Genomic DNA, 10,903 nt, shown 5'->3' with positions numbered 1-10,903 from the left:
CAGATTTACGATAGTTTATATATCATATATCTAAGATGTGTATAAGAGACAGGGCCTTGGAAGGCCCGGGAAGTTTACACATTATAATAGAGCTGTGTTTGGGGTGTGTATGGCGGTAATTGGCAGGGACTTAGCCGGGGGATGAACGTTAAAACGATGCCCCACATTGCCGGGACTTTCATATGCATGTAACCGTTTCAGAAATTACATCCCTGGTTAAGTCCCTGCTAGGCCCGGGTCTTTAGTGGGAGGGGGAAGGGCATGGACTACAATTGACAAGTGCATAAATTCCCTTGTACGAATTAATAAGGGTAGCACCATTTCCTTGCCATACAAATTACATACCCCACTGACGTCTCAGTCGAGAAATACATGTAGCTGAAGTTTTTTCTCGCAAATCTGACAACAAAAACATACCGAAATTTCACGTTCCACTTGTGACTCAGTTTAGTTTCAGTTTCAGTTTTTATTGGCACACACTTTTACAACAGTGGCACACACTATTCAGTGGTGCATCCAGACTATTAAACTAATCAAAAAAACAAAAGTAAAAAAGGAAACGCAAAGGTAAACAGAAAAATCAGGGAGTTTAACAAAATTGTAAAAGAAAGGAAAAACATCCCAGAAATACAAAATTCAAATCAAAGTAAAAAACAAAAGTAGAGGTATCTTAAGTAGAGGTATTCTTCTTTGATGTTTAATTGGATTATTGAGATAAGATTCTAGCAAAACCTGGTTCTCCAACCTGCCTGAATGCCCTTTTAAAGGGTTTGCTGGTAAATGGGATAGTAACAGCATGACTTCAAACTGGCTGTAATTGCAATTGTTCCAAATGCCATTCTATTATTCCAAATTCCAAATTCAAGAGAGGTTCTTAGCGATTTTCCATTGTTGCTATGTAGTATGGGTTTTTAAAGATATGTTTAATGTCTTGTTTTTGATACATCTTGGAAGTTTTATAATAATGTAATAATAGTAATGAAGCGTCTTAAGATTTTTTTAAGTCTTAAATTTTATCAGTGTTATGATGTCTTGCCAAGGACAAATAAAGAATGTTCAATATCAGTAACTGTACACTACTTTTCTACAATAAATTGTTAAATTAATACTGTACTAAGAAAATATTCCTTACCATTAAAACTTTATCACAAATATTTGCATTCTTCCATCTGAATAAAAATAAGATTAATTTAAATGATGAATAAAGTACTGTTTAATTCCATGCTATTACTATACTGCACAATGGATAAAGATATGTACACATGGTGTAAGGTACCCATTTATACTCTTTGGTAGAGAAAGACCAAAGTACCACATGGTGTAAAGTAACTATTCATACCCTTAATGGAGAGTGACCAAGGTACACATTTATACTTACTGGTAGAGAAAGACAAAGGTACTGCATGATGTAATGTATCAATTTATACACCTTGGTAGAACGACAGAGGTAAACTTACACTTTTGATTCTTTAACTCCCTGGCTCCAAGGGTAAGCCCTGTCAAACACTGCGTATTTACTGCTAGGACTTTTCGGGATGAACTGAGCAACGGACACTTCCAGCATGTCACCGATGCCACAGATTGGGTGCTCATCATTGCAAAACCATGGCGCGCACACTCCAATAAAACACAAGTTACCATCTGAAAACAATTTTGATGCAATACCGTAAAACAGAAACCCCATGGGCTTAATCTCAAGAGGAAACCCATCACGAAAAAAAAAGCCCTCCTCTTAGTAATCTCGAAAAAAGCCTGTAGGCAATATTCAAGATAATATGGGCCTTTCTTTGATTATTGCGACAGCGTGTCAGTATAAATATTATTTTACTGTACTAGCATGGTTAAAATTTAAAAAATATTTTGAGTTCCATAATTGAAAAATGTCGTATAGCAGCAATTCCAAAATTGACAGCATTCATTTTGAAAAGAAGCCCACTTTTTAGTTTGCGAATGTAATCTGGAAAAGAAGCCCATCTTGAAAATAAGCCCATCCAATGAACCCCCCAAAAAAGAAGAAGCCTAGGGCTTCTATTTCAGGTTTTATGTTATATATTTATAGAACTTCGACAGATTATACTGTGAACATAATAGAGAAGAATATAAAAAAATAAGCCAAACATCTTGGTACAGTAAAATTGCTGCAAATAATATTCTGTATTATAAAACACTAAAGGGTGCCCTCTAGTATGTTAAACATCATGATTAGTTTCGTTAAAGGAGAACATTTAATCATGACCACTAAATGAATCCCAAATATTGTTTGATATTCACTCTGTGAAATCAAGACTTTAATAATCTATATTGTTTCGAATCCCAGACATTTATTGAGTATCTCTGATTTCCATTGTGATTTTAGGCCTTGAAATAAGTGTAATATGAAATAGATGGGTGCAGCGCTAGTCTTAGTAGCTAATTGTACTGTAAATGATTTGAAACATGAGTAGATAAGAGATTTTAATAACTATATGCTGTTCAATTGTAGTACCTGTATTGCACTCTGCTCAATAATCATTTTCGCTGCAAAAACTAGCAGTTTTCAGCTGCTTTTTACTTGAGTAAAATGGTACACATTGAGTGGGGGAATTCAAACAGCACCAAAGCATTGTTAACCCACCTGTGCAGCTTGGACATGTGAACATGTTTTTTGGTCCAGCACAAAGCAAAGGTTGACTGTTGTTTTGTATAATATCTATCTGCATGCATTTAGTTTGATTTGTGATTTTATACACTAGATTTATTATGGGTCAGTGAGTTTGTCAACAACAATTAAAGCAAAATCAATATTAATTATAACGTCATTGAATTAAATAATCAGTGAAATAACAGGTAATAAAACAGCTACTAACCTTTCCAGAAAAATGTATCCAGCAATTCTTTATCACTACTTTTTTGTAAAATCTCCTTTGTCATGTTTATCAAACGGCCAGCAACAGGCACAGCCCGACGAAAATTTAGTATTCTGAGGTATCAGAAGAAAAACACACGCAGATAGTCAAAGACACAGGTGGGAAAAGTGCGGCCTGCATTAATGAATTTAAAACGCTATGTGTGCGGCCCGCCAATAATCTTTTGCTAGAAAACACCATGTTTTTTTTTTGTGGCCTAACACCGATCATTTGGAAAGCAACATTAAAGCTGAAAATAAAGTGGTATAAAAGCAGTAATGGAAACATAAAAGTTTGGGTGTGGCCAATGATGTTAAAACAAAATTTCACTTTGGCTCGCCAACACATTTTTATGTCCACCCCTGGTCAAAGACATACTGTCGCTCCGAAAGTAAAACACAAAAAAGCCATAAAAATTAGATGGAATTTTGAATTACTCAATCAAAAAAACCAAAAGAGTTGTCTTCTAATAAATCATAGAAAAAAATGTTCAGTTTTCAGTAACTTACAAACGTTTTACTTTAAAAAATCAATATATAGCCAGAAATTTATGGGTATTAGACATGATGGCAATGTTTAAACATTATAAATCACTGTCAGCATCATGATTAATGTAATCACTATCATAATTGCTATCATAGCTGTCAGTTAAACTTTACCTATCAAGATGGAATGAAGCAATCTCAGCATTGTGTCTTTCTGGATCAAGCCAAAAAGGATGTTTTGATGAATATGGATAAGTATCATCTCTTTTCATTCTAATAAAAGAAATAAACAATGAAAATAGTCAACAATACAACAGAATAAGTAATAATTACGAATACATTTAAATATAGTACTAACTGTATAAAAAATTGACAAAATTATTTCTATACTTACAAATTAACATTACAAAAAAAGGACTTTCAGTAAAAATTAAACCTACAAATATACTCTGTTAGGAACAATCACAATAAAATATTTTTTAAAGAAAATATTTAAAAAATAATAATATGGAATAATATAAGATATGAAATTGAGACATTAAATATTACTTCATTTTCCAATGAATATCTCTAAGGCTATTCAATATTATCCTTTATGCATTATGAATTGTGTAATAGAATACGGTTATTGATTAGGATAATACTAATGCATACATGCATCACACTGTTCAACAATACAAAATTAATTTTATATTGTGTGAAGAAAGAACCTTGAATAACCAATGCAGTAATGGCTTAAAGGGACTTTAAATTACAATTTCCAGTGTGGTTACAGGAGATAATTAGGGGTGGTGCCAGTGGGGGATGGACATAGGGGGAAAAACACACATCGTCGGGGAGAAGAAAAAATTATGTATTTTTTTACATATTACAGGTAGAAACCCCAAATTGTCATAGGGTGTGTTTCTACAGATAAACACAAAATAATCAATTTTTTAAAACCGTTTTTTTAATGAGTACCAGACAGCCTGCTGGCGTTGCAACTGCATTTCTGATTTTTCGAAAAATCGGTTTTCGTGACGGAAATTACGTCACCATTTTTATACAACACGTTGTTTTCCTAACTGTATAGGATAGTAGCTTCCTCATTCCTGTCGTCATGATGACGAGGAGTAAGATACGATGTGGGGCGAGAAGACAAATGTTTTCTGCTGTGCTCATCGGCACAATTATGAACGACAACCAAACGAGGACAACGGTAGGCCAAAAGAGCGGAGAGTCCTAGGCTCAATATCCCCCAACCCCACAAAATAATTACAAAACGAATTCGTCACTCCTCATGTTTGTTGACGTTTTTAGCTTGTAGGCCTAGGACATAAACAAGAGGACAAATTTTGTTTAAAGTTCGCGCCTAATACGATCTAGTCTTTGCAGTGATTGACCTGGAGGTCACATTTCACCTGATAATCGCATTTTTTGTGTTGCAGCTAAAAGGTGCACAGCCAAAATCGGTTATTTGCCATTCAAACACGCTATCCATTGCGTGTTTTTAATCGATTTTTTTTAATCGCTTTTTTCAAACTGGTCCCGTTTCTACTGCGAGAAAAAAAGCGATTTTTCGAAAAAGCGATTTTTAATCGATTATTTCTTTCCAGTACAAACAGGCCCATAGTTTCCAGGGGCTACGCCCCCTGGATCACTTCTAAGAGATTTTGAGCGCCGCCCAACCACGCCCAATTACACTCTTGTCAGGAAGGAGGCGGACCCCCATCAAGCAAATCCTAGCACCACCCATAGGGAAAAGGCCAGGTTAAAATACAGGGTTGCAGTTCCTACTAGACACCAAATATCTAGGAAATTTTAGGCAACTGTTTTAGAACTTTGGCCAAGGAATTATCCTGGGTATTATTCAAATACTTCAGACTTTAAATTACAGTATGAGGTTGCGAGTTGGGAGTTTCTATTCTGTCCTCCTCCGATAATCTTAGGCGCCTAGCCCAAATTACACGATTTTTACTTTATACAGTGTTTATTTATCAAATTATAAATATTAATTAAATTTACCAAAATGAATGTTTTCTACCTCATAGGTTTAACAAGAGCAGTGTTCCCATTAGCAAACCAAAAGAAGAGTTTAACTTGGCTTCCACCTTTGAACATATGCGTCCTCTGAATTTCATTATGAGATAAGGAATCCAGTAAATCTTGCATATAGGGGGCGTCAGCAGAATACATGTTGTCCTTCATGATTCCTTTCTGAAACATTTGCCATGGTTTTTGTGAACTAAAACAAGAAAGAAAGTACTTGATGTTAGATAAATTTATGATGTATAATGTACAAAAATATATAATGTATAACATTTTTTTAAATTAAAATCCGACACTGCAGTATTAAAAAAAAACAGTGGATCTAGATTGTTATTGCAAGGAATCATAACTGGTAATCTATGGTTCAAGTAGTCACACCTTGTGGTTGACATTTTTTCTTATCTTCTGCCAGTGTAATAGTCCAGAGGAATGCTTTTTGGAGGCTCTGTAGTTTTAACTATTTTATGTCTTACTTCACACTTGGTAGAGATTTCTTAGCGGAAGCAGGTCAACTCGGGGGTGAGTTGATATGGGGCCGAGTTGACGCAACTTCTTTTTAGCTACCAAGAGTCAGGGTGGAATGCCTTTTAGCATCTCTTGGATCTACTATTGAAACACATACGTCTACCACCCAACACCCTGGAAATCAGGACAGCCTCTCACATTCATGCAAGCAAGTAAGAATCTCACAGATAATCTTGAAATACACAATATTTGCATGTTTTACTACTTTATTATCAATTGTCTTACGGAAGCCATTGACGAAAAATATCAACATAAACAGCAAAATAAAATTAGTTTTAGAAAAGCTATTTAAACAGATCTTCTAGAAGTGACTTCTTCGAAATAGGGTGGCACTCCAACGCTAAAAACTACATCATTGTTGCTACTTGGGAAATAGTGTTAAATTGTTAATTTTCCTGTTTTAACTGTCTGTGTTGTAGTAATGAACTTTGACATTAAAATTTAAATTGCTTACTTTTCTTATGTAGAAAATTTGAATGAGAAGATAGAACTGTTGTTTCCAATTAATACACAAAAATAAATGTTCCAATATATTCCTTAATTTGTTCATGTTCCAATATATTCCTTGATTAGAAACTTAAATTGGATGGTACTCAAGTGGTATAAACAAAGAATTTTTGATGTATTTTTTTAAAATAATAACATTAGAGCAATAAAGGATTGAATTAAATAAAATGGCGAACAGAAAAAAGTGCAATTCTTCTCTGCTCCCTGGGGAGTTCCTTGTCCAGTTGTTGCAATATAAATGCACAACCTCAATGCCATAACACTGGTAAATTTCCTTGCCTACTGACACAAGCGAAACTCAAGCATTCCAGCCCCCATCCTCAAGAATTAGAGTTGAAACATCAACTGCTATTCCAACCAGTTCCCCATTTACTTTAAATAAATAATTGTGATTGCAGGATGGATGCTTCGTCACAAAGTCATACAATGATAAATCCCTGTTCTGATAATTATATTCTATGACAAAAACATGTGAGATGATGTGAAAGGTCATGATGACATCACATCACCATATATAGGCACATCATGACTATTTACATCTCCCTGATTATATTAGGGCATAAAACAGTTTTGTTTTTGTTCAGAACTGAACATATCTTAACAGATTCGGTCAAAGCCCATCTGTTTATCAAATTTAATATGCTATTAAGAGGGGCTAAATATAGCTTTGCTCTATAGATAGTAGGTCTTATTGATATGTTGATTATACCATAGACTCTATGATTATACTTTCTTTCTGTCACCTCTTTGGTGTTTCTGTTTATAGGTTTTTAAATCATTTGATCTTGAAAATGGTTCCATGATGGACCTGAAACGTCCATGTTTTGTCAAATTTAACGGTGTGCACAGAGTTTTATGTTTCAACTGTTTTTTTTTTGTTTGCTTTAATTCCAATCAATAGATTTTTGTGTCATACTGTAACGTGAGTAGCATTATCGAGTAGTATGCAGTCAGTGAAGCATGAACGAACAGGAACTTGAATTGAATTTAATGATATGTTTTGACTGGATTCCTTTGACAAATAATAAAAGATTGATCTTTTCTGGTTTAAAATCCTCATGTTTTTACACAAATGATTGCTAAAATTCAACAACTGGATGTATTGTACAGTACTAGCTGCCACGCTGTTATCCACATTGTTGTAGAACACACAACAAAAGATATTTTAACATTAAAAAATGCCAGCTATGATGCCTTTGGTATGCAGAGCAACGGTGTGAGCTGGGGGAGAATGAGGCTAACAATTTTGCATTATAGATTGAACATTTTAAATCAAATTGCAGTTTGGTGTTCGAAATGTTTTTTTTGTAAATTATGTATTTATCTAACAAATAATGCTGCAAACCTATTTGCAACTGCGACCTCACTGGTTAGGGCATAGGTCCATGGTTAGGGTTTGTACAGTACGCTGGTTTCATCCTGGGGGGTGTGAAAATTGAGTATGCGAAATGACCCCTATTCCAATGAAAACTTAAAGCCCCATTCTCAGCAGAATTTCAGTTGTTAAGAAGAATCTGATTTTTATATATGTTATAAAGATTTATAAATATAATATGGAATTATTAAATTCAAAAAGAACCGCTAACTATAATACGGAATTGCTAGTTTAGCCTAGCCCCTACTACTTGGCTAGTAGCCCCTAGCTAGGCCTAGGTTGTGTCGTCAGTTTCTGTGGTTATTTTTTATCAGATTGTCAATGCATGCATACGTACGACGATAGAGCAAAATAAACTGTTTGTTTATATTATGATAAACTGTAGGCCTTTGATAGCTACAGTATGGAGCATTTCGACCAGAATTCTCATTATTTTCCATTTTCATAGCCTGATTGCTTTAGCTTTAGTTGCGAATGCTCAATTGTTGCATAAAAAGTTTGATTTTTCTCATTTTTATTTCTCACCCTCTTCGCAGACACCGTTTGTTATTTGGTTATGTTCAATGATTTCATGAGACATCGTTTTGATAACTTCACATACCCGACAACGTCACTTAGTCAGTGCGCATGCTCACTGTCTGACCAGCATTTCCAAGCGCATGCTCACTGTGATTTTATAGAAATTTCGTTATTCTGTGCATGTTCATTGGTTAGTTCAGAATTCTCATTCCTTCACAGTAAAAGCTTCTACTGCATACAGTTCCTTAATGACTGTTTACTCTTGTTGGTAGCAGCCTAAAGGTGTGGCATAAAAAGCCTCCAACATACAGTAGGGTGGTAAGGCCAAGTAAAACAAAAATTAATTTCTAGTCCTAATATTTAAAAAAAGAGAGAATGAGGGCACTTTTTTACTCTGAGATGGCAAATCCAAGATGGCCGATGGGAAACAGCTACTACTTTCATTTTTTACCAAGTAGACAATTTGAAAGCAAATAAAAGAAGCAGTAGACATGATTCATACCATATGTATCCCCAACAACAAACAATCTCAAATTTTACTGATGTGAACATTTACACTGTCATTGAAATTATGCTGATTTTGCAATTAAAAAAAAAAATTATTATTGAAATGCAGATTTGGTTTTCTATATTTCATTCAACTACTGTAAAATCAACTGTACAAAAATCAATAGCACAAATTTAATGTAAACACTGCACAATACAGTACAATCTTCCCTATTCTGAGCCATTAAACAGCCATCCATAAAGCTATATAATTCACAGATGTTTTTAATTAGCACTGGATAGCACCTGAGGCTATATGCAATGGATTGGATTGGAGTTATTCGGTGTGAACCAAAAGGATAACCCACGATAAGTCTGAAGGCAACATATTTCCAGTGGGGGTCCTTCTGGTGGTGATTGGGCAGTACACCGGGAGACAATCCCATAATCTTTTCCGAAGAGTGCACTACGTTCTTTAATGTGCACATTGGCCATAATGCACATGGGACTAATAGCTTAAACGTATCGACCGAAAGACGGTGCGCTAACATAACTTTAATTTCAGCCCTGTAGCTGAAATACAAGGAGAGCAGCGATGAGAATTGAACCGGAGACCAAGAGATCGCCACGGTTCACCGCACACACAGTGGCTAACCACCACTTTAGCCGAATGGGTTAAGAACCCCCAAGTTCAATTCAATTTAATGAACTTCACTTTCACACCAGTGGCACACATAAAATTGTTTTATGGTGCGTCCGAAATATTTTAATACTAAACATAAAAAAACCAAAAAAAACCTTAACTGTTAAATACAAAGAGACACATAGTACAGTTTCAGTACTCAGTTAATTTTAAACAAATCTCTAAACAATTATAAACCTAATACAGTACAGTAAAATGCACTTTAACATCAAATTTACAACCGAAAGTAAACAAACGTAAATTACAAATGCATGTTCAAATGCAAATTTATGAACATGTCATTATAAACATACAGTAAGTGGTAAAATTAAAATGTTTTAAAACCATATTAAATACTCTGTTAATAAGGTCTAGATATTTCCTAGACTTTTGGTGGTACAGTAATTTAGTTATAAAAATATTTCTTTCTTTTATACAACATACAATTAATTGTTTACAGTGAAAATCAAAAAGGTCATAATCTATATTATTGGGATACACACTAAATATATCATTAAGTAATAAGTGGCATTTACACTCATTAGACCCATCATAAAATACATTTCAATAGGATGATAATCCCCATGTTTCAAGATCATTTTAAAGCTGCTTAAGACATTTATCACATATTTTTGCGAACTTTGGATGTGCTTCTTTTCGAGGCTAATTTTGCAAAGTAATGAGGGGGTATAAGAATACTGAAAATTTGGGAATTTTTACTACTGTATAAAACAATAAATTTAAGGCCACAGTAAGTAACATCAATCTGTATCATGGAGTACATTATTTTAAATCACCTAAACTACTGTATAAACCAAGCTTGTTTTTAATTTACAGTATTTTGTTTTTTGAAATTCATGTACAGTACAGTATATATTTATATGTAGAGTACTGTACTATTTTGGACAGAAGCCTATCTTGAAAAGAAGCCCATGGGCTTCTTTTCAAGGCTAATTTTGCAAACTAATGAGGGGGCTCCAATTTGAGATGGCCTTCTCCTAAGCCCCATTCATATCCAACTATGGCGAGATAATTTTAGTGGATGAGCTAGAAGATCTTGCCATAAGTTTGAGTATGAACGCTCAAGTATGGCGAGATGAAGGCCACAACTCGACTAAGCCCGTCGAGTAAATTTATGTTGACTAACTTCTTAATCCAGCCTAAAGCCAGTAAACAATTAAACAGCAGGTGGCCACAGGTCATGAATACACCAATCAAATTGAAGCAAAGTGACCTTCCATGCTATCATAAACACCATTCAGAATTGACGCAGTCTCCCTGATCTGTGTACTGTACTTTAATTTCAACAAGTCTTATTTTGCAAATGATGACCGAAAAGTCAGTAAAGAAACGCCATCTCTGGACGTATGCACAGGAATGTGATTTAATAGATATCTGGAGGGAGCCAGAA

General features: G+C 34.6%; 1 protein-coding gene across 1 annotated transcript in view; it reads right to left on the bottom strand.

Moving 5' to 3' along the window:
• Nucleotides 1-6,242, bottom strand: part of LOC117107061 (extracellular serine/threonine protein kinase FAM20C-like) — a 15,960-nt gene extending 9,718 nt beyond the window's left edge. Inside the window, exons 1-4 of the mRNA XM_033248585.1 lie at nucleotides 5,394-6,242; nucleotides 3,545-3,643; nucleotides 2,847-2,959; nucleotides 1,458-1,641 (exon numbers count right to left, since the gene is read on the bottom strand). Of these exons, the coding sequence (XP_033104476.1) occupies nucleotides 1,458-1,641; nucleotides 2,847-2,959; nucleotides 3,545-3,643; nucleotides 5,394-5,671 (674 nt within the window). The 5' untranslated portion in view covers nucleotides 5,672-6,242. The remainder of the gene's footprint in view (nucleotides 1-1,457; nucleotides 1,642-2,846; nucleotides 2,960-3,544; nucleotides 3,644-5,393) is intronic.
• Between the last annotated feature and the right edge of the window lie 4,661 nt (nucleotides 6,243-10,903).

This window comes from Anneissia japonica, unplaced genomic scaffold, assembly GCF_011630105.1.
Source record: "Anneissia japonica isolate Jap-2015-1 unplaced genomic scaffold, ASM1163010v1 scaffold288048_len465947_cov159, whole genome shotgun sequence".
Lineage (NCBI taxonomy): Eukaryota > Metazoa > Echinodermata > Crinoidea > Comatulida > Comatulidae > Anneissia > Anneissia japonica.
Note: the sequence above shows the minus strand (reverse complement) of the source record. Positions and strands in the feature narration are given on the sequence as shown.